General features: G+C 42.4%; 2 protein-coding genes across 6 annotated transcripts in view; both read right to left on the reverse strand.

Annotated features, from left to right (window-relative positions):
* Positions 1-3,239, reverse strand: part of ZNF512 (zinc finger protein 512) — a gene marked incomplete at both ends in the record, with an annotated part of 32,983 nt that extends 29,744 nt beyond the window's left edge. For all 5 annotated transcript variants that reach the window (XM_079721230.1, XM_079721229.1, XM_079721228.1 and 2 more), the window contains 2 exons: positions 2,629-2,687; positions 3,210-3,239. In XM_079721230.1, coding sequence (XP_079577356.1) covers positions 2,629-2,687; positions 3,210-3,239 — 89 coding nt within the window. The remainder of the gene's footprint in view (positions 1-2,628; positions 2,688-3,209) is intronic.
* Positions 3,240-4,010: 771 nt separating this feature from the next.
* SPATA31H1 (SPATA31 subfamily H member 1) lies at positions 4,011-23,766 on the reverse strand (the record flags this gene model as incomplete). Its single annotated transcript, XM_079720721.1, has 4 exons — positions 4,011-11,256; positions 12,607-12,701; positions 16,082-16,117; positions 23,758-23,766. The coding sequence occupies 4 exons, from the start codon at positions 23,764-23,766 to the stop codon at positions 4,011-4,013; spliced, it is 7,386 nt and encodes a 2,461-aa protein (XP_079576847.1).
* Between the last annotated feature and the right edge of the window lie 641 nt (positions 23,767-24,407).

The raw sequence follows: 24,407 nt of genomic DNA on the forward strand, positions 1-24,407 counted from the left end.
AATGTCCCTCAAGATAGATGGCTAAACAAACTATGTTATATCCATAATGGAATTCTGTTAAGCAACGTTCTTCATTCAAAATCATTATTCTGAGTGAAAGAAATCATGCAAAAAGAGGACACAATGTCTGATTTCATTTATAGAAAATCCTAGAACATGCAAACCACTGTACAGTGACAGAAAACAGGTCAGGGGGTGTCTGGGGACAGGAGTGGAGGGAGGAATGAATTGCAAAGGGATGTGAAAAAACTTTTGGGAGAGATGAATATGTTATCTTGATTGTGGTGACAGTTTCATGGGTACTTACATATGTCAAAGATGAAGATACTGTATACATATGGCTATATATTTATACGATATACTTATTGTATAAATATAATGCAGTCTATTGTACTTCAGTTATACCTCAATGAAGGTATAAAAAAATTTTTAGTGGGAACTGGCAGTCCTCTAGGGCCAAAACCCACCATCCTAAACAATGGGAACAATCTCTACTACAAAGACTTGATAGTACCCACAGGCCATTAAGAGTCAAGTCCCATCTGACTCCTCTTAGGAAACTGTCCTCAAAGAAATTTCTTTGCTGTCAATGTAGGACTCGGATATACTGACCTCCCTGCTCATGAATAAGCACGAGTATAGTGAAAAAAAATCAACAGTTTTAACATCTTGGGGATTAAGTCAACGTGGATAGGGAATCCCTCCCTCCAGCTCTCTTTTATTTTTAAAGGACACAACAAAAACAATTCTCAAGTATTTTACACTACCTATCAACTCAGGGTATTTGATTATTTGGTAAAAACCACATTGGGCTTCCCTGGTGGCGCAGTGGTTGAGAGTCCGCCTGCCGGTGCAGGGGACACAGGTTCGTGCCCCGGTCCGGGAAGATCCCACATGCCGCGGAGCGGCTGGGCCCGTGAGCCATGGCCGCTGAGCCTGCGCGTCCGGAGCCTGTGCTCCGCAACGGGAGAAGCCACAGCAGTGAGAGGCCCGCGTACCGCAAAAAACAAAACAAAACAAAAAACAGATTAATCTCAAACTTCTCTTTCCAGAAATATGACAAGAAAAAGCTTTTGGCTCATACAATAACTATCATAATTGTAGTGACTTTAAAATAACCTGGTGTGTGTGGTTCTGTCTTTCAGTCTCGGCTTCTGATTACAAAGATGAGAAGTTTAACCTATTTTCAACTCCTTTCTGATCTACCAAGAATGTTTAAGAGCCCCTAGTTCACTCCCTAGGTGCACATATTTAGATTTCATTAGAAAAGTATTTGACGTTCACCTCAGGACCCTTTGCAGCCTTTGTTTATTCCACCCAACCCTTAAATACTGATGTTTTCCACGGTTCCATCCTCTACTCTCTTCTAGTCTCATTTCTCAAGGAGGATTCGCAAACTTCACAATGTCCCTAGGAGTCCAGTTAAAAATAAGGATTCTGGGGCTTCCCTGGTGGCGCTGAGAGTCCGCCTGCCGAAGGGAACACGGGTTCGTGCCCCAGTCCGGGAAGACCCCACATGCCGCGGAGCGGCTGGGCCCGTGAGCCATGGCCGCTGAGCCTGCGTGTCCTGAGCCTGTGCTCAGCAACGGGAGAGGCCACAACAGTGTGAGGCCCGCGTGCCGCAAAAAAATAAAATAAAATAAGGATTCTGATGCCCTAACCCCAATGATTCTGATTCTGATTAATAGGTGAGGGCCCATTAATCTTTACATTTCTGAACAATTACCCACTTGCTATTCCATTAAATCCTTTTACCCATTCACATTCTGTTCTTTCTTCTGAAAAACAAAAACAAAAAACAAAAAAAACAAAACAAAACCCTTTTCCTTCTGGCTAACTGTATTATTCCTTGACTTTCAAGTCTGTTTAGGAGTGATTGGCTCTGGCAACCCTTCCCTTCCAAATATCACTCCCTTTCCCCAAAGGCTATACTAAATTCCTGTTTAAAAACATTTCATTACACTGTATTGTGTGGATCTCCTTGCCTACATAGGTTAGGCTGTTAGTTGTGTGTTTTTCATGTCTGTGTATCTAACCTACCACGGAGCTGGCACAAAGCAGATATTTAGTAAATACTGTATAAGTGACTTAATCCCTTCCAATGAGTATCTCATTAACCAGAACCTTTTTGTATTAACAGATATGGAAAAGCTTAGCACATTCAGTAAACAATATAATAAACCAGTCTTGAAGCCAAGTAGTTTGAAATATAAGCATTTCTTACAGTCACTTTTATCAGTCCTTCCCAAGTTCATCAATGTATTCATGAGTACATATTTGATGTCTAAAGAAATGCAGGGCTATACCGAGTCACACATTCCATTTTTATTATAATTCGTACTTTTTTTTTTTTGCAAGCGAACTTTTCCTCCTCCACACTAGGATTAGACCTGCACTGTCCAATCAGGTGGCCACTAGTCACAGGTGGCTATTTAAGTTAATTAAAATACAATTTAAAATTCAGCTCCTCATTGGCGTAAGCCACATTTCAAGCGCTCAACAGTCATACGTGGCTAGTGGCTACAGTACTGGACAGTGCGGATACACAACATTTTCATCATCACGGGAAGTTCTATTGGACAGCGCTGGCGACACAATTATAAATGGATCGCACAAAACCTCACTTACTTCTTAGCTCCCACGATCCTCGTGCTCCTCTGCTGCTTAAAGGATGTGGGTCCCGGGGTCTAGCAAATTGCAAGCACATGAGTAAATGCTAGGGGCCTCTGAACCTTGACCACAAAAAGACGAATCCCCCTGTGCCAAGAAATGAAGCTCTCCCGGGGCTACTCCCTCAAACGGAAGAAGGCAAGACTTTTTACGAAAAATGTGCCGCCCTATCTTCCTACGGGGTCAAGGCAGGTGACAACACTAGAGCCTTCATCTCCCCCATTCTCAAAGCCCTGTCCTAGAAAGAGGCTCTAAAAGGGAGACAGAAAGCGAGGACAACGGATATGGGAGGCATTGGGGATGTAAAAGGACTAGAGACTAACGGCAATCTGACGAGGAACTGAGTCCAAGGGGGTGGGGATCGGGCAGCAGAAGTGGGGGGGAAAAACGAGGGGGCTGGTATATCTGACCTAGAAGGGTGGGGCCTGCGATGGGCTCTGATAAAACCAACTCTGAGCAGGGGACAAAAGCGAGGGACCGCGTGTGGCGGGCTCGACAGCGCTACCCCTAAAGCGTAACGGTCAAACCGAGAAACTCACGGCGGGCACTGCACCGAGTCTGGAAGACATCACTCCCTCTCCACGCCTAACAAATTCACCCAAGGGCTCCGGCCAGATCAACGCCACTTCCGCTCTCCTCTCCGCTCCCGGATGTGGAGTCGGCGCCGCGAGCCCCGTGCCGAACGTCTACTTCCGCCTCTCAGCTTCCGAGGGGGCTGCGGCAGGGCGAGTCACGTGACCGGACCCCCGACACCCCCGCCCCCCACACACTTCCTCTGAGACCCCGCCCCTGGAGTGTGCTTTGGGACCCGGGAAACTGGCGGTTGGGCGTTGCAGCCTGTGGCTGGCCTCGGAGTCCCTCCGTCTCGTTCCCTCCGTTTACACTACCTCTCCTGCCCCTCCACGCCCCCATGCTCCACCGGGCACGACGAGTGGTCTTTTTAGGTGCACAGGAAGGTCAATTATTACCCGTTTATTTATCTTAGGGAAATGACAGAGCCATTCCCGCCTTCCCTCCCTCCCTCCCTCCCCTCAGGTAGAGAGAAGTAGAAACTCTGTCACTGCTGAGGGCGCAGAAAGTGGAAGCCAGTGGCTGAGCAGGAAAGAAGCCAGGAAAAGGCAGCTTCGTGGAGACCTGAGCGAGGCAATGAATAACTGGGGCGGGTCTCTTCCCATCTTCTAGCGTCAGGCCTCCAAGCTTGCCCTCCTTTGGGGTTTTTTGGTGTGGTCTCTAGGAGACATGTTTGAGTTGCTCCTGAAATCTTTACCCAAACTATATCTGGGCCTCTCCCTAGGTGAGCTGTGCTTGAGTCTCTCCTTGATCCCTTCAAGGAGAGACTCTCAGAGGGGGTCTGTGCTCCTCTCAGACGGACTGTGTCCACTCCTTTCAGAATGACTGTGTCTGCCCCTTTCAGAGGGCCTGTACCGTCTTCTCTCAGAAGCCCTGTGTCCTCTCCTCTCAGAGGGACTGCGATGGCTCCTCTCAGAGGCACTTCGGTGGCCCTTCTCAGAGGCCCTGTGGTGGCTCCTCTCAGAGGAACTATATTGGCTCCTTCCAGAAGAATTCCATGGGGTTCTTTCCCTACAGAAGCTGTGGTGGTTTCGTTCCTTGTGTGTGGATTTTTCTTTAAGGTGACTGTGTGAGGTTCTCTTCATGCGGGAACCATGTAAGAGTCTCCCTCCAGCATGAACTCTGGTTCCTGGTTTGGAGTTCTTGGACTCCTGGCTAGAGACTTCATTTCTGTTAAAGTTTTTCTTAGCTCTGCTATTACTCTCATTTTGAACAGGACCCAAAGACTGGCTGCTTGAGGTGTTTGTGAGAGTGGTACTAATTTGGGAAACTATGGGCTTGGGCAGTTGTATAGGTCTGGGTTGGAAAGAGCTATTTCCTGTTGGTTGTTGAGCTCGTCTGAATTGGTCTGTTTCTCCCCACAATGTGCTCTCCTCCTTAATGGATGCGTCTGTTGGCCTTAGCTTGAGAGTCGGCATCCTGTGTCTTTTGATGTCTCTTGATAAGCAATAGTCTCTGGCTTTTTGTTTTGGAGGGTAGTTTTTGCTTGACCAGAAATGGTCTAGCCTTGTCCTGTCCTCAGGCTTCTGCCCCACCAAAGCCATAATTCTGTGTGCTGTTTGGAATGCCTGCTTTAGGCCCCGAAAAAGGAGTTGAATGAATTTTGGTTGGGAGGATTTCTTAGGTTGTCTTTTTAAAGAGGCGGTAGTTGTCTGAGACGCTTCACTCCTCTTCCTTCTTAACTGGCCTGGTAATTCCTTAGAGGACCTCTGTATTATGGCTGTACAATTTGTGTAGAACTTTGTGTTTTGTGTTCTGACTTCCCTGGGGATTCTTTTCATTGGATGTTTTGAATCATGGGTCTTTTTTGTTCTCACTTTAGCCCACTTTTCATCCTGATTGCTTTCAGAGTCACTCTCTGATAGAGAGCGAACTTCAGTGAATTCATAGTGTCCAGGCTCTCTAATTTCTGTCCTTTCTACTAGGCCAGGGCTGCCACCTCGCCTTTGCCTGATGTGGACTCGTATAGGAGCAGGACACTGGGAAGACCCAGACTGGAAATCTATTGTAGACGTAGAACTCTTGGAAGCTTGAGTATAGCCTTTAGCTTTCCTTAGTGATGTTGATCTAAGGCTCCTTGGTGTGATGGGTCTACCTCTTCTATGATACTTTGGGACTTGGGGTCTTTTCCCAGTTTGCAACCTAAAGCCAAGGTGCAACCTGATCTCTCCATGGCCTTCAGGAGTGCTTACAAGGTGAAGCTGTGGATAGATAAGAAGGTAAGTCCCAAAAGTGGACTGTAATTTATGACAGCAACTAAATCCTGAACATCGGCCACACTGCAGGCAGATAGGGTATTTTAGAACCAGACCTGAAGCTAAAGGTGGAGGTACGTTGGGGGGTATTTGACTCCTTAACAGTTTTGCTGCTATTTTTAGCTGCAGATCTTGTAGAAGCTGGAACTGTTCTGAGGAGTCAGACTTGGCCTGGGGAAGAAAACTTGGCTTGAGGGAGTGTTGGGACTCAAAACTCCTTGTCTGTGAGTCACTCTGTGAGTTCTCACTCTCTTCCACTGGAACAGAATCTCTCCTAGCAAAAAATACGTTGAAGGAAGACTCTGACTTTGCTGGGGCAGGAAGCTGACTCCCTGTACATGAAGCAGGCATGTGCTGAATGACTTCCTGGGATATATCACAGGGCTTTGAGTTTGTTTTCTTGATTCTCACTCTAGTGCCAGAGTAGTGCTGTATTATGGAGGACATGGAGCCACGTGTCCACATCCTTAAGGCCGTTCTTTTCTCATGACCATGGCATGAAGTATGTCTCTGAATGTAGTTTTTGACCACTGAAGGCTGAGAAATAGTACCTTGAGCCTTCTCAAGCAGACTCTGGGAAAATTCCACCAATTCAACTGGAACCCCAAATAAAGTCTGAATAGATTGACAGGTATCTGCAGTTTGAGAATAAAGCTTCCTTTCCATGCTGGTCCCCAAGACATTCCCCAGCGTTAGCATACTGGAGAGGTATTTTCGAGGTAGTCGCTGCCTCCAGGAACGACTCTCCCAGACGTTCCGTCGCCTGCCCAGGACAGGCCAGGTAAGGCCTCTTCGAGCCCCTGATCCTGCCTGGAAGATCCTAGATAGTGATCTCCAGTTTTGTGGTGGATGGTGGGAAAGGCTCCGGAGTGAGCTCCCTGACTCCTCCACCTGTTTCCTCTTAATCCTTTCGTTAGATATGACATCCACTCCTGGGATCTCAGAATTTGGGTTTTGTACAGTGTTAGCTGTCTCATCAGAGGGTTGGTTATGACGGGATAAGGGAAGGGTTGGAGATTGTATTATAGCAGTGTCTATAAAAGACTCCTCAGGCTGCAAAATATCTGTCCCAAGGTTTTTTATATCCAACGCTCTTGATACTTCTGGCATCTCAGAATCCCAAAGACCTAATTCAGATGTTCTGACAGAGCTTGAGATGAGTGAGTCTGAAGAGTTGTATAGAAAGCTAGAGAAATAATTCCCTATTCGTAACCCTTCTCCTGATGATCTCTCCTCAGAGTCCTTATTCTGACACACCTGTCCTAGATTCAAATCCTCAGATTCCATGACTTGAGGAGGCCCTGTTTTTATCCCTATAGACTTCACAGCCTGCAGCCCTAACTCTAGAGTTGTCTCCACAGAAGTCACGCTATGAAACAGTGGTCCTGGGGTTTGCTCCCCAGATTTGACACCTTGAAGGTTTGGCCCTGAAGTCAATTCAGAAAATTTGACATCTTGCCGCCTTGGCCCTAGGTTCAAGGGTATCTCTGATGACTCTGTAACTTGAAGATGTGGCCTTAGAGGAGTCATTCCTGTAGATTCTCTAACTTGACCTGTTGGGTTTTGTGTCAATGCTACTTGGGGCAAAGCCTCAGAAGTCAGCCTCACAGTTTCTGTATCTTGATAGCCTTGACCTAGAGTCATCTCTGAAAATTTTTGAAAATGTGGCCTAGGCATCACCCCAGCAGTTTTCAAGACTAGCTGTGGGATCAGTTTCACAGATTCTTCCTCTTGTGGGCAGATCTCAGCAGCTAACTCTGCAGGCTCTGTGTCTTGATGCCTTGGTCTGGAAGTTAGACCCACAGATTTCAATCCTTGTAAATGTGGTTCCACGGTCACTTTCCTTGATTCAACATGCTGTAACTGTGTCTCAGGAATTAACCTACTAGATTCTTCCAGTGGCACGTGTAAATCCACATAATTATTATCATGCATTAATGGCCCTAGAGTCAACTCCTCGGGTTTTATACTTTTGGACTGTGGTTCTGAGGTCAATGGAACAGATTTCACATTTTGAAATTGTAGTTTCAAGATCAACTCCTCATAGTTCATAACTTCTGAATTCAGATGAACAAACTTCATACCTTGGGACTTTGGGGTCAACATCTTTGATTTCATACCTTGCATCTCTGATCCTGGTACCAACTCTAAAGATTCTTGTATTGTGTGCTGTGACACTGGAGTATCTCCCATGGCTTTTACACTTTGGAACATTGGCTCAAGAGTACCTTGGAATGACATTGAGTTCGTCTGCATAAATTCTGAAGCTTGGCTCAGTGGCCCTGGGGTATTTCTGAAAGATGATTTTATCAACCCCCTAGATTCTTTTGCATGGTGACAAGTGTCAGAGGTAAACTTCGCTTCTGTTTCTGGATATCCTGGCTCTGAGATCATCCTTAAAGATTCTGAAGCTTGGTGCCATGGGGTCAATCCTTCAGGTTCTGTGACTTGATTCGGCTTGAGGTTCAACTCTACAGATTTTACTGCTTGAATGTGTGCTCCTGGGATCAGTTCCTCATATTTCATATCTTCTACCTGTGTCTCAGCAATCAACCTCCTACTTTCTACCATTTGAGGAGTTTTCACATTTTCAAGCAATGATACTGGAGCTGTCTCCTCGGATCTTCTATCTTGTAACCATGGCTTTGGGGCAAACTCCACAGATTTCGTATCTTCTTGTACTGGTCTTAGATTCAACTCCACGGTTTTTATACCTGGAAACTCTGATGGTAGGACCAAATGAACATATTCCATACCTTGCAACTGTGAACTGGGGGCCAAATCTATAGCTTCCCTACTTTGCAACTGTGGTGCTGGGACTAACTCAGCAGATTTTTCATTTTGTTGTTGTGTTCCCAGGGTCAATTGGATAGATTTCACACCATGAAGCTGAGACCCTGGGGCTGACTGCACAGATTTCTCACTTTGCAGCTGTGGTATGGAGGCCAGCTCATCAGGTTTTATATTCTGCAGCTGTAGTTCTGGGGCCAATTCTATAGAGTTCACAGTTGGGATCAGCTGTCCATATTTTACCATTTGTGGAATTGAACCTGTAGTTATGTCTATAGATTTTGTATTTTGCAACTCTGGTCCCAAGATTAGTTTCCCAGATTTCAAATTTTGCAATCCTGGGGATAACTTCATAGAACCCGTAACATTAAATTGTGGCATTGGCTTTATCCCCATATACTTCACATCTTGAAGCAGTGATGAATCTTGTAGCATTTCTTGTAGCATTTCTGTAGATTCTGTGACTTGAGGCAGTGGCTTTTGGCTCATTCCTATAGCTTCTGTACCTTGACCCAGTGACCTTGGGATTGTCCCTAAAGATTCCATCACTTGATGGTGTGACTGTGTCACCTCTACAGATTTCTCCATTTGTAGCCAGGTGTCAGATGTCAAACCCATAGTTTCTGTGACGTGATGGCTTTGCCTTGGACTCATCTCTGAATACTCCAGAATTTGATGCCTTGGGGTCAACCTTGAAGACTCCATGACTTGATGAGGTGGCCCTGGGGTTAATGCCATAGATTCTGTGCTTTGATGATGTGGTTGTGGAGTCACCCCCTCAGAGTCTAGCACTTGAATGCATGACTCAGGAGTTGACTCCAGAGACTCCTTGGCTTGAGATATTAGCCTTGGGGTCAAATCCTGAGTTTCTACAACTTGTGACGGTGGTGCTGTGATCATTCCCATGGGTGACCCCAGTGCTGTTGGAGTTACCTTTAGAGAATGTATGGATTGTTGTGATGGCATTGGAATCAATCCTACCAATTCCATGATTTTAGGTGGTAGCTTTGGAGGTAAGCCCACAGATTCTACCACTCCACATGGACCAATAGTTGTAGGAGAGCTAGAAGAAGTCAAACCATCTGATTGAGTTGCCCTTGGGGTCAAATTTGCAATTTGAGACTGTGTGTTTGGAGTCAAACCCCCAGATTCTATAACATGTGACTGTGTTGGTGGAATTATCCCCATGAAATCCATAGCTTGTAATAGTGTCACTGGAGTTACTTCCAGGTAATCCATCACTGGAGGCAATGGCCTGGCGATCATTTCAGGTGATTTTGTATTTTGACATATTGGCCCTGGAGTAATCTTCAGTGGTTCTATGACTTGACTTTGTGGCCTTGATGTTATGTCCACTGATTCCATAACTTTATGCTGTGGCCCTGGGGTCATTTCCACAGTTTCCATGACTGCATGTCGTAGCCTTGGACTCATCTTTCCTGGTTGTATGACTTGATGGTCCAACAGTGTGGTCCTTTTCACTGACTCCATGACTTGACAGTGCATCCTTGGGGTCATTCCCATTGACTGTATGATAGGTGGATGTGATTTTTTAATCAGCCCCATAGAATCCATGACTTGAAGCAATGCTTTAGGAGTTACCTTCACATTGCCTATGGCTTGATTCTGCTGTCTTGAGGTCATCTCCCTTGATTCCATAACTTGCTGCTGAGATCTTGGGGTTACCTCCACAGATTTAATGACTTGATATGATGGGTTTTGGCTTACACTCACTGTTTCCGTGGCTTCCATTGGTTTCACGACTTCATTTGGTGGCTGTGGTAACAAACCCACAGATTCTGTCTCTTCTGAATGTGATTCTGGAATTATCCCCATTGAATCCATGACTTGAAGTAATGCCAGTGGAGTAACCTTTATGCTATCTCTGACTTGATATGGTAGCTGTGGGGTCAGCTCCACATTAGTCACTTGGGTCTTATGCTGCTGTATCCTTTTTTCTGGAAGATCTATGACCCTCTGCTCTACACTAAGCTCGAACACACGTTTTGGGTCCTTCTGCAGTAAAGTCGTTTCCTCTTGAGTTATGTCAACTCCTAAACTTTTAGGAGGTGGAGTGCCCATTGATGTCATTAAGGGCCTGGATCCAAGGATTTGGGGGCCATCCCCAGGCTGTGACGGCTTACCTGGGATAAGAGTCTGTGAAATTTTTGTTTCTGTTCCGTTTAATCCAGATTCCACTCCAACGTTCACGTGGAGCTGAAATGATGGAAGGTCTGGAGATTCATTGTTGATATTCTGCTCAGTGCTTTGATGAGTGGGCATAGATAAGTGGATCTGGGGTTTCTCTGGTTCAGGGACTCCTCCTTGTACCTCAGTTAAATAATTCAGCATTGCCCATGATTCCCTCACAGGCAGAGGCACTGTTTGTTCCCGCAAAGTATAAACCTTCCAAGCCATATGTCCCTCTAACTCCCGCCTAGCCAAAGGAGAGAGCTGGATTGGAGCTGACCCTGACAATAGTGGTCTCTCTTTGAAAATAGCATTTGGCCTATGATCTGATGTCAAATGACTCTTGCTCCTTCTCTCATCCTTTGTTTTCTCTTCTTGTTTGTGGAGATTTGGGGATTCAAAAAGAGAGTTGATAAAAGTGCTTTGAGGTCTTAAGGATGAAAGAGCTGCCAAATTCTGAACAAGTTTTGATTTCCCAAGCTCTGAGAGCCTAAAAGAAGGCAGGGATGTGCCTTGGTTCCTGAACACAGGAGGTTGATTTTGGGGTAAAATAGGTAAACTGTGGCTCCGGAGTTGCCAAGTTCTTCCTTCAGAAAATGCAGGAGGTTGGGACAGGCTGGAGTCGTAGGATGATCCAGAGGAGATGCTACTGTCAGAAGAATGTTTTGCCTTCTTACAGTCACAACAGGGTAGAACAGGCCCCTGAGCCACAGAAACAGAGGAGGTGGAGGAAGAACTCATATCCTGTGGTTCAGGCAAATCCAATTCCATAAGCCTTGCTCTAAGAAATAAAGAGAAAAGTTTCTATTTGTTTTGAAACAGGAAAAGTAGGAAAAGGGAAAGATAATGGCCATTTCAAATGCAAAATAATGTGGACTAAGGGAAAACAAACAAACAAAAAAGGTTGCTTTCCCCAACATCAATTACTTATTTATGGAAAGAAATCCTCCACCAGGACAAAGGGAGGCATTTGTCCCCATTCCAATCAGAAATGATTCACAGACCAGTGGTTCTTAAACTTTGTTCGAACCCAGAACTTCCCCCACTACCAAAACTAATTAACTAACCATCTTTCTTCTCCCTCTCCTTCTCCCTCCCTCCCTCCTTCACTCTCTTCCTTCCTCCCTCTTAAAAGTTCTGCCACCTTCAACCCCAACCCAGAAACTACTTGACCTTGCACTTTCCAGGTGTTGGGCAGTCTGTTGAAGACACCTCTCCACTGAGCAGCATACACACTCCTGGGACCACCCCGTAGGGAGTCCTGAAAAGCTGGATGCAACAGAGTATGTCAGTGTAATTGAAGTGATATTAAAGTACTGGTAAGGAAAACAATAAGAAGAGAGACTTAGAAAGGAGACAACTATCATAGTGAGGGAAGTAAAACAGAGTCCCAGGTATCTTACTCCTAACTTTTATAGAATTTATCAGTAGGGTAGGCTGAAGAGAGAAAGAACAGACACAGTGAAGATCGACTTTACTCACCATGTCAGGTTAGCTTCAATGCAACCCATCCTGAGATTTTCTTCCCACCGTGGATCTGGGAGTAGAGGTAAAGAATCTATTAGCATTATGACTATTGACATCACCTTAGTTCAACCCCTTCATTTTTCAAATAAGGAAACAAAGACAAAGCCATGCCTAAGATCATAAAGCTAATTAGTGGTGGAGCTCAGATTTAACCTAGCTCTCATTTTGTTTGTTTTGTTTTTTTTAAGCTGTAGGATGCTGTCTTCAACATGTAGTAGATGTAAGCCATTGGAAAGAGCAGGAATAATCATGATAGGGAGATGGAGTGGGGTAAACAGAGGAATACATATCTTTGGAGGAAAAGATATGTATTATCCAGTGTCTATGCTAGAGAAAAAAGGTACCAAAACTTCCCGCACCAAACTCTTGGTAGTTACCCCTTCTTTGTTCTTCAGTCTCACCATGTTTCTTTCCTGATACTTTGAGCTTTGCACAAAAAGAGATTAGGAAAGGATGAGAGGAAGCATGGAAAGAATTATGGAGCCATTTACATTTCTTTGGAAGTGGAGATGCTAGAAAGAGTAGGACTATTTCTTTCATTTACATAGTCGTTTCAACCTTCTTCCTTTCACCTGCTATTAAAGGTTAGCATCTTAAAACAGACCCCACAGTTGATTTGTCATTAGCCTTGAACTGAAGAATAGGATCTTTCTGACCTGCAAATTTCTGGATCTTTTTCAATTTATGCTGCTTTGAAGTCTAGAAAGGAAAAAAAAGAAAAAAGAAAATCAGGTAATACTCTAGGTTAGAGATTTTACTGACAGTGCACTTCATCTCATAGACATAAATATTGATACTGTTGGCATCCACAACCACAGCAACAGTTATGTCATTCATTTATTCATGAATCATTTATTGAGTACTTACTAAGTTCTCAGTATTGTGTAGGGTGCTGGAACTGTAGAGATAAATATGATCCCTGTGTTCTAGGAACTTACACTAGCAGGGAAAATAGATGTCTAAACAGATAAATTACAATACCATGTGGTAAATGCTGTAACAGAAATATAAGTGTGGGGCTTCCCTGGTGGCGCAGTGGTTAAGAATCCGCCTGCCAATGCAGGGGACACGGGTTCGAGCCCTGGTCTGGGAAGATCCCACGTGCCACAGAGCAGCTAAGCCGGTGCGCACACAACTACTGAGCCTGCGCTCTGGAGTCCGTAAGCCACAACTACTGAGCCCACGTGCCACAACTACTGAAGCCCGCATGCCTAGAGCCCGAGCTCCGTGGCAGGAGAAGCCACCACAATGAGAAGCCCGCGCAACTGCAACAAAGAGTAGCCCCTGCTCGCCGCAACTAGAGAAAAGCCCGCACGCAGCAACAAAGACCCAAAGCAGCCAAAAAAAAAAAAGATGAGAAATGCTGCTGCAGGCAGTGGGACGCTGAGAGATTTTCGTTAGTTTCTTTTTCTTTAGTTACTTTTAGCAAAGTGACACAATCAGCTTTGGGAGGTTTTGTGTGTACTGTATTTTGTTTGTTTATTTTTCTAACGTTATTTATTTATTTATTTATTATATTTTTGGCTGCGTTGGGTCTTCGCTGCTGCATGTGGGCTTTCTCTAGTTGCAGCGAGCGGGGTCTATGTTGCGGTGCGCGGGCTTCCCATTGCGGTGGCTTCTCTTGTTGCGGAGCACAGGCTGTAGGCGTGCGGGCTTCAGTAGTTGTGGCTCGTGGGCTCTGGAGCGCAGGCTCAGTAGTCGTGGCACACGGGCTTACTTGCTCCGCGGCATGTGGGATCTTCCCAGACCAGGGCTCGAACCCGTGTCCCCTGCATTGGCAGGCAGATTATTAACCACTGCACCACCACAAAAGCCCTATAATTTTGTTTTGTAGAGCCAGAGTCTATGCTCTAGGCTGGAAAACGTTTGTAGGAGACCACTTAGCGACTGAAAATAGTTCAAGAGGAGTCTTAGTTAAGACAATGACCCTGAATCTGGATTGCTACATTTGAGAGATGTTTCTGAGGAAATTTTTAAAAGGATTTTGTTGCCAAATGGATGGATAACCACTATCTATTTCCAAGATCTAGAGTCTAGGTTAGTGCTACCCAATAGAATCTTCTATGATGATGGAAATCATCATATCTGAACACTTGAAATGTAGGTAGTGTAATTAAGGAATTTTAAATTTTATTTAGTTTTGATTAATTTAGATGTAAAAGGCCACATATGGCCAGTGGATACTAGATTGGACAGCACATGTCTAGACTATTAATTTGAGCTGCTTGACGAATATGTCCACATACATTTTCCGCCTCCTGCTACGCTCACAACTTCTGTCAGGTGTTTCTTATGTTGCCTAAAATGCCATCTCTTCAATCATTCAGGGTTAAAACTGAGAAGTCATCCTTTCATTTCACAAACACCTGTGGAGCACTTACCATATGCCAGGCAGGATACCAGGCATAGGGGATACAAAGATGAATATAGTCCTCATAGGAAAATGATGATAAAGTTTATAATTAACTCTTTATATTTGAGGCCCAATCAGGAAAAAAAAGACTCAATCCCTTTACTCTCTTTCTGCCTCACTTCCTATAGCCAAACTTTCACCTCAGGACCCTCCTCCTCTCTCACAGCCCTGAGGGCAGAGATTTTTGTCCCTTCATTTACTGCTGCATCCATAGTGCCCAGAGGAGTGCCTTGTACATGGTGGTGGCAGTGGGTGATAAACACCGGGGGAATGAATCAATGTCCTCTTTTCCATCTTACTGCTCTGATTCTTTCACTTCCTTCCCCCTCCTTCCCACTAAGTCTTTAAAGTAGCCTCCTATTGGATGAGCTACACCAGACAACCACCATATGCACTCACTGGAGTTATTTAAAGCCTCACATTCAAAGCATGGTGCCTGGGACTTCCCTGGTGGTACAGTGGTTAGGACTTGGTGCTTTCACTGTCATGGCCCCAGGTTCAATCCCTGGTTGGGGAACCAAGATCCTGCAACCCAAATGACACAGCCAAAAAAAAAAAAAAAAAGTCAAAATAAAGTATGGTGCTCAGTTCAATAGCAATAGGATCACCTGGGAGCTCATTAGAATTGCAAAATCTCAATCCCTTCCTGAATTAGAATCAGACTTCTACTGCTTCCGAATCTGCTACTGAATCAGAATCTGTTTTTTAATTAGACTCCCAAGTGGTATGTTTGAGAAAAAAAAGTTTAGAGTTTAAACTTTTTAAAGTTTAAATTCTGTGCTCTAAAGCCCAGATCTAAGCACATTTTCACCTGGCTTTAAAATCTTTGATGCCTTTCAATTGCAGACAGAATAATATTTACACAAAGTATTCAGTCTGGCATTTGAAGCCCTCTGCAATGGGACCTCTAACCACTTTGCGACATTTTCTCTCACTTTTCCCCAACCGGTTCCCTACACTTGTACCCTCCATTCCTGATAGGTGTCTTCACCTCTCCTTGAACACATCCAACGCTCTTCTGCTTCCCATGCTTTCCCCCGATCAATTCCTTCTGTCCAGAAAGCCTTCCACTACTCTCCTCTGCCCATCCTATCCACCTTCAAAATCCTACCCTTCCTCTGAAGCACAGCTCAAACCTAAGCTCCCTGCAAAGGCATTTTACAGATCCTAGAATACTCTTTACCTCCCATCTCTTCAGCAACATTTACACCTCTATTAACTCATCCCTTTCTCTTTCCTTGGGATATATATATACACACACACACACACACACACACATATATACACACACATATATATATGTCTTGGGTTATATATATATATATATATATATATATATATGTATGTGTGTGTGTGTATATATATATATATATGTATATATGTATATATGTCGGACTTTCTCCCCCACCATACCTCGAAAAGGTGGAGGTGGTGTTTTATCCTTCAGTGTCTAGTATGCTGCCATATATAATAGGTGCTCAAGGTTTGTTGAAATGTACTGAAGGGAAAAGGACTGAGAGTGACTTGCAGGATGACATCCATAGGCACTACCTCAGCTCCCCTCTTCCCACCATCGATTCCTCCCAAGATTAGGAGTTTCTATGTCTCCAGGGACAGGGGCAGGGACAGGGAGCAGTGGGTTTCAAGAGAGTGTTGCATCACATACCTCTGAGTGCGTCTTGGCTGCCACCTGCTTCCTACTCTGCTTCCCAGAAAAGCTCACCCAAAGCCCCCAGACGAGGAAACCAAATAATAGTAGAAGGCCGACACATTGTGGCAGTGAGATGGTTAGCCTCCAAAGCAGAGCAATTACTCAACCATGCCTCTCTCAGCCAAACAGTTTTGCCCCTCTCAGCCAAACAATTTTACCCCTCATGACTCTATATGACATCACAGTGGGCATTCCAAGGGTCCAGCCAATGTGTTTGCTGCTTAAGTCTCTTCTCTGAGCCATACACCTGCTGCCCTTTCCTGCAGCTGCCCTTGTGCCCTGCTCTGACAGCCAATGCTCAAGGAAGCTCCTTTACGATTCTTCTAGGATTGAAGAAGAATCACTTGTTATAAACCAGAGAGTATGGAGGCGAGGTTTCAAAGGAGCAGGCTTTCCAAGTGGCCTGTTTTGCCCTATAAGCATCTTCTCTGGAGCCAGTCACTCCCTAGAAGTCCAGGTATGGTGTCATATGTTCCAAATCACACATTAGAATACAGGGTCAAGAACACTTAAGAAAGCTTTAAGTAGGTACTTTAAGTAGGTACTCTCGGAAAATGTATGATAGATGGTTTCCTAACTCCAATGCTTGACACATTTCCTAGCTGCTGTTGCATTGAGACAGAGAAGAGATATCACGTAGGGAAATTAAATGATCTTAGAGGATCACACTACTCCAAGTCTAGAATATTTTCCAAGTGTAGACGATTTATTTTGTCATCACGCCCAGAATTGACTGGATTTTCTAGAGTTAATTCACTGAAAACTAAATTTATAAGGAATTGATTTATGCTGTAACAAAGATAAATAAAACTGGCCAGGCCATTTTTTCTTATAGGAAAATTAATTTGGAAAATCCATTCAATTAAATAACTACTGAATAGCAGGCACTGTCTTAGAAGAAGACATGATCTCTCACCTCATAGAATTTTCAGTTTATTTGGGCAGCCAAAGTAATATTTTTGAAAAGCCCATCAACAAGGCCCTGGTTAAATAAATATGATATGTCCGTATTATAAAATACTCTGCAGTCACTATAAAGATTATAAAGAATGAGGCCTGTCATTCTGAGCACATATTATGTGGCAGGTACTAGTTATATGCCAGCCTGGAGTTCTAAAAAGAAGATTAGGGCTGGAGGTACAGTTTTGGGCTCTTGAAACATGTATATGCTTCGACAAGAGCCTTTTTCTATATGTATATAAAAATGTATCTTTTTGGGGTCTCAAATATTGACTCACCATTTTGTGTGAGAGTCATCACGCTATTTTGCACAGCTGAGATTCATTCACTTTTATTAGTTCATTGCATTATATAACTGTTTCATGGTAAATTTATCTATTATGATGTTGGACATTTGTCTTGTTTTCATCTTTGGCTATTATCAACAATGCTATTAAAAACATGCTTGTCCTTGTGTCTTGGTGAACATATATTCCTATTTCTCTATGGCAGTGGTTTTCAAGCTTTAACATGTATCAGAATCATCTGGAGGGCTTGTTAAAACACAGGTTGAGGGCTTGTTAAAACACAGGTTGCTGGGCACTGATTGCTGATTAAGTTGGACTCGAGGCCAGGAATTTGGCATTTCTAGGAAGTTTCCAGATGATGCTGAGACTGTTGGTCAGGAATCACAATTTGAGAATGTCTGATCGAAGTATCTAAGAGTGGAATTGCTAGGTTATAGAGTAGGTGTAACTCAAACTTTAGTAGACAGTGCCAAACTGTCTTTCCTAAGTGGTTATGTCAATTAATAGTTCCACCAGTGGTGAATAGCAGTTCTTCTTGCTTTTTTTTCATGCCAACATGGTATTGTCAGGCTGTTTAATTTTAGCCAACCTGGTATATGTGGTAATGATATTTCATTGTGGTTTTAACTTAAATTGCTCTGATCACTAGTAATTACTAACGTGTGAACACACCGTCATAAGTTAATTGGGCATTTTGTCTTTAAATGTATTGCTGCATTCCAGTTGCTAATTTTTTTTAGGATTTTTGTGACCTATTTTTATGGGTGAAGCCAACCTGTAATTTTCCTCTCTTGCTCTGTCCTTTTCAGGCTTTTGGTATCAAGGTTATACTAGACTTATGAGTTGGAGAATGTTTCCTCTTTTTTTTTTAATGCTCCGAAAGAGTTTACAGAAGATGGAACTATTTGATCCTTCAGCATTTGGTACAACTCGTCAGCAAAGCCATACAAGCCTGGAGATTTCTTTGAGTGAAGATTTTTGACTACAGGTTGAACTTATTTGAAGGTTATAATACTACTGACAATTTGTTTTTGTTTCGGGGTTTGTTTGTTTTTTTTGAGTCAGCTTAGGAGAGCTGTATTTTCTAGCAAGTTTTCTATTTAATCTACATTTTCAAATGTATTGACATAAAGCTATTCAAAGGTAGTACTACTGTCTCCTTTGTGTTTCTGATATTGGTTATTTGTGCCTTTCCTCCCTCTCTCTCTCTCTTCCTTTTCCTTTATCTGTCTTGCTAGAGATTTATCAATTGTAATTAATCCCTTCAAAGAACGAACCTTTCTGTATATTTGTACTCTATTTCAATAAGTTATGCTTTTGTCTTTATTATTTCCTTACTTCTACTTTCTTCCTCCTCCCCCAGGCTTATTGAGATATTGACATATAACTACTTCTACTTTCTTTGGATTTATTGTGCTGTTTTTTTTCTAACTTCTTAAGATGAATGCCTTGATCTTTCGCTTTTAGCCCTTTTCCCCTAATTGTGCATTTGAAGATATAAATTTCCTCCTAGTTACTACTTTAGCTTCATTCCACAAGTTATGATACATAGAATTTTTGTTATCATTCTGTTCCAACTATTTTCTAATTACCATAATGATTTCTTCTTTGATCCATAGATTATTTAGTAGAAATTTAAAATTTTCTAGACATAAGGAGATTTTCTAGTTGTCTACCAAAGTTGCATTGTGGTCAGAATATATACTTTAATTTCAATCCTTTGAAATAGTTTTAAGACTTTATTCGCCGTTTATGGTCAATTTAAAAAATTCTATCTGTGCTTAAAGATAAGACGTATTCTGCAAGTGTTAAAAATAGTGTCTCTTCAGAGCTTCCCCTGCTGCCTGTGGCGGGGTGGAAGGTGGTGATGGTAGTCTAAGTCCATTTGGTCAATTCTGCTAATCTTTTTTTCAGTCGTGCAGGATCTCAGTTCCCCAACCAGGGATGGAACCAGTGCCCCATGCAGTGGAAGTGCACAGTCTTAAACACTGGACCGCCAGGAAAGTCCAATTCTGTTAATCTTTTTTTTTTTTTTTTTTTTTTTTTTTTTTTTTGCGGTAGGCGGGCCTCTCACTGTTGTGGCCTCTCCCCTTGCGGAGCACAGGCTCCGGAGCACAGGCTCAGTGGCCATGGCTCACGGGCCTAGCCGCTCTGCGGCATGTGGGATCTTCCCAGACCGGGGCACGAACCCGTGTCCCCTGCATCGGCAGGCGGACTCTCAACCACTGCGCCACCAGGGAAGCCCCAATTCTGTTAATCTTGATGTTCAAGTCTATATTATTCCTAAGCTTTTGTCTGCTCTTTTCCACCAACTACTAAGACAAGTGTGTAAAATTTCCCACTATGATTGTGCATTTGTTTATTTCTCCTTTGAGTACTGTAGATTTTTGCTATATATATATATATATATATATATATATATATATATATATATTTGTGTGTGTGTGTGGCTGTGTTGGGTCTTTGTTGCTGCGTGCGGGCTTTCTCTAGCTGTGGTGAGCGGGGGCTACTCTTCGTTGCGGTGCGAGGGCTTCTCATTGTGGTGGCTTCTCTTGTTGCGGAGCACAGGCTCTAGGAGCGCGGGCTTCAGTAGTTGTGGCATGCAGGCTCAGTAGTTGTGGCTCACGGGCTCTAGAGCGCAGGCTCAGTAGTTGTGGCACACGGGCTTAGTTGCTCCGTGGCATGTGGGATCCTCCCGGACCAGGGGTCGAACCCGTGTCCCCTGCATTGTCAGGCGGATTCTTATCCACTGCATCACCAGGGAAGCCCCCTTGCTTTATATATTTTTAATTGTTATTTAAAATCATAATTTATTACTGGTGAATTAAATCTTTTATCACTATGCTGACCCTCTACCTCTAGTAATGTTTTTTGCCTTAACTTATTGTGTCTGATATTAGTATTGCTATAGCAGTTTTCTTTTGGTTGGTATTTGCATGGTATATCTTTTTCCACTCTTACTTTCAACCATTCTATATCCCTTTGTTGTAATATTGGATACAAAATAAACCAAAATCTAAATATATGTTATTTGGTATGATATCACTTATATGTGGAATCTAAAATATGACACAAATGAACTAATCTACAAAACAGAAACAGACTCACAGATATAGAGAACAGACTTGTGGTTGCCAAGAGGGCAGGGTGTGGGAGTTTGGGAATAGCAGATACAAACTCTTACATATTGAATGGATAAATAACAAAGTCCTACTGTATAGTGCAGGGAACTATTTTTAATATCCTATAATAAACCATAATGGAAAGGAATATGAAAAAAAAATTTATATAACTGAATCACTTTTCTGTACAGCAGAAATTAACACAACATTGTAAAACAACTGTACTTCAATAAAATAAATATATGTTATATGTAAGTGACACATCTAAAATAAATAGATTTTAACTGGAGCATGTATTCCACTTACATTTAACGTAATTGCTAAAATAATTAGACCAAAATCTACCCTTTTACTTTGTACTTCCTATTTTTTCCTGTTTTATATTTTTCCCTTTCTTCTTGTCTTTATTTAGACAACTAAGTATTTTAAATTAATCTCTCTATTTTCCCCTTTACTAACTGGAAGTTATACTCTCTCTTTCTGTTCTTTTAGTGACAGGGTTGGCAAACGGTGGCAGGTGGGTCAAATCTAGCTTGCTGCTTATTTTTGTAAATGAAGAATTTTTGGAACACGGCCACACCCATCTTATACAGTCTGTCTGCTTTCATGCTACCACAGTAGAGTTGAGTAGTTACAACAAAGACTACAGGGGGCCTGCAAAGACGAAAATATTTCCTGTCCATCCCTTTATAGAAAGAATTCACCAGCCCCATTTTTAGTTCATTCTTTTTAAAATGCAATATGCACATTTAACCTATCAAATTCTTAAATTAATCAAAACCTTTATCCTTTTTATGGATAGATCAAGGGCCTTAGGATATTATAACTCTACTTACCTCTTCCCATATACTTGTTACTATAGTAATTTTTATTTTTATTTTTTTAAAAACTTTATTTGAAAGCTACCATATGATCCAGCAATCCCACTCCCAGGCATATATCCAGAGAAAAACATGGTTTGAAAGGATACATGCACCTCAATGTTCATTACAGCACTGTTTACAATAGCCAAGACATGGAAGCAACCTAAATGTCCATCAACAAAGGAATGGATAAAGAAGTGGGGTACATATATACAATGGAATATTATTCAGCCATTAAGAAGAATGAAATAATGCCATTTGCAGCAACATGGATGGACCTGGAGACTATCATACTAAGTGAAGTAAGTCAGACAGAGAAAGAAAAATGTCATATGATATCACTTATATGTGGAATCTAAAAAAAATGGATACAAATGAACTTATTTACAAAACAGAAACAGACTCACCGACTTAGAGAATAAACTTATGGTTACCAAGGCGGAAGGGTTGGGGGGAGGGATAGACTGGGAGTTTGGGATTGAAATGTACATACACACTGCTATATTTAAAATAGATAACCAACAAGGAAAAAAATAATAAGGTATTATGAATAACTTTATGACAATAAATTTGACCTTAAAAGAAAAGAACACTTTATCTTGGAAATTTTTGATTTACAGAAAAGTTACAAAGATAGCACAGTGAGTTACTGTATGTCCTTCACCCAGTTTCACCTAATGTTTTAACTTTATTATATTTGAAAAATCTATGTGAACAACATTGGTACATTCATTATTAACTAAACTCCATACTTCACTCGAATTTCACCAGTTTTGCCACTAACGTCCTTTTTTTGTCCAGGGCCTGTATTTAGTTGTCATGCCTCCTTCATCTCCCCTGGTCTTGTGATGGTCTCTCAGTTTTTCTTTTTTTTTTTTTTTTTCCTGATGGTTTTCTTTCTTGTCTCTTTTTTAAAAAAATTTATTTTATTGAAGTATAGTTGATTTACAATGTTGTATTAATTTCTGCTGTATAGCAAAGTGATTCAATTATACATATATATTCTTTTCCATTATGGTTTATTACAGGATACTGAATATAGTTCCACCAATTACTAAGACAAGTGTATAAAATTTTCACTATGATTGTGGATTTGTTTATTTCTCCTTTGAGTACTGTAGGTCCTATACAGTAACAACTGTTGTTTGGTTTCTCAGTCTTTGTTTTCTATGACCTTTATTGTTTTGAGGAGTACTAGGCAGTTCTTTTGTAAAATGTCCTTAAATTTGGGTTTCTCTAATGTTTTCCTTATGCTTAGACTGAGGTTTGGGGAAGAATACTGAGGTGACGTGCCCTTCTCATTACATCACATCAGGTGGTACATGATATCAATTGGTGACGCTAATTTCCAGTACTCGGTTGAGGTGGTGCTTGTCAGACTTCTCCAATGTGAAGCTTCTACTTTTCTCTTTCAATACTCTGTTCTTTGGAAGCAAGCCTCTTACTTTTGCCCATACAGGGGTTGTAGAGAGTGAGGGGCTATTAAGCTCCATTTCCTGGAGTGGGTATATCTACATATATTATTTGGAATTCTTGTGTTAGGGAGATTTGGCTCCTTATTTATTTATTCAATTATGTTATTATATCAGTATGAACTCATGTACACCTAATTTCTACTTTGTGTTATAGTTCAATACGACATTATTTATATCGTTGCTCAAATTGTTCCAGCTTTGGCCACTGGGAGCTCTTTCAGGTGGGCTCCTGGGTCCCTTTGACATGACCCCATCCTTTTGATTTTATGAGGACTTCATTACTTTCTGGCACTACAAGGTGCTCCAGCCTCTTCTTCCTATCTCTCTCATCCCACAGCACCCCAGCCACTAGTTTACAGTTAAGCCCAATTCTTCTCTTTTCCAAGATGAAAGCATTTTGCGACCTAGGTGCAGTGCCTGTCCCGTCAGCCCTAGGATTTGACCCACCTCTCTAAACCACACCTGAGTTTAGATTGGATCTTAGACATTTTGCTGTGCTTGTAGGGTCCATCCGTAGAGCCATGTTGGGGCTCCTCTACCTCTTACCTTGTCCCCAAATCCTCCTTCAACCTTACTGTCCCATGGGAACTTGCTCCACCCTAATATTCCAGACCACCTAAATTATAAAAAGAATAGCTGACTTGGGGGAGAGATCATGAGTTCCATCTTTAAATACATTAAATATGAAGTATATGCAATATCCAAATATCTTCTGCCTCTGCACCTCTTACTTTTGATCTAGTAAATAGATATAGCAGGAAATTGATTCCTTCATCCTCCACAATCCAACCCAGTCTTTTGGGTTAGACCCTTTTAGTCATTTCAGGAGAAATTACTGTCTTGTGTTGATACAGATTACTCTCCAGCTGTTCTTGCCCACAGATATTTGCTTTCTCTAAATAGTGGTAAAAGTTGTCACCCTACCTTTTGCATCTGGATAGGTCTTTAAAAATCTTTGAATCTCTTTAGCTCCTTCTAGAGCTCAGGTTCCACTGACAATGACCTGACTCTCTGATATTGGATCCACACACCCATGCAAGCCTCCAAACATTCCCAGGTTTTCTTTGAATGTTCCCTCACTCCACCCCAACCTCCTTCTTCCAGAGCTGTCCTTGATTCTTGACCTACCCTGTAATATCCTCAGAACAATTCTGGCGGTTCTCTGTACCTAGCCTGCTGTTGGAATCCACTTCAATGATCTCTGTCCTGTATTGCAATTGCTCATATCTGCTTGTGGGTTCCTAGGGGGTGGGGATCAGATCTTAGTCATTTTTTTTCTCCTTTACAATGCCAGAGTGCAGCCCAGCCTCTATAAAGTTTCCCAAGGTGAGCAGTATACCACCTTGTTTAGAACACCTGAGTATCACAGGCAACTGTATACGAATTGAATTCACTTGATATCTTTGCACCATCCAAGTACTTGGCAAGTAAAAAAAAAAAAAAAAAGAAAAGAAAAGAAAGAACCTCTGGACTTCTAGTGTCCTTCTGCACCCAGCCTTGGGGAAATCTGACCCTGCACCCTATCCATTCCACATGTGGGAGTCGGGCTACTGCACATGTTGTTCTGCCTCCTC

This window comes from Hyperoodon ampullatus (genome assembly GCF_949752795.1).
Source record: "Hyperoodon ampullatus genome assembly, chromosome: 15".
Classification (NCBI taxonomy): domain Eukaryota; kingdom Metazoa; phylum Chordata; class Mammalia; order Artiodactyla; family Ziphiidae; genus Hyperoodon; species Hyperoodon ampullatus.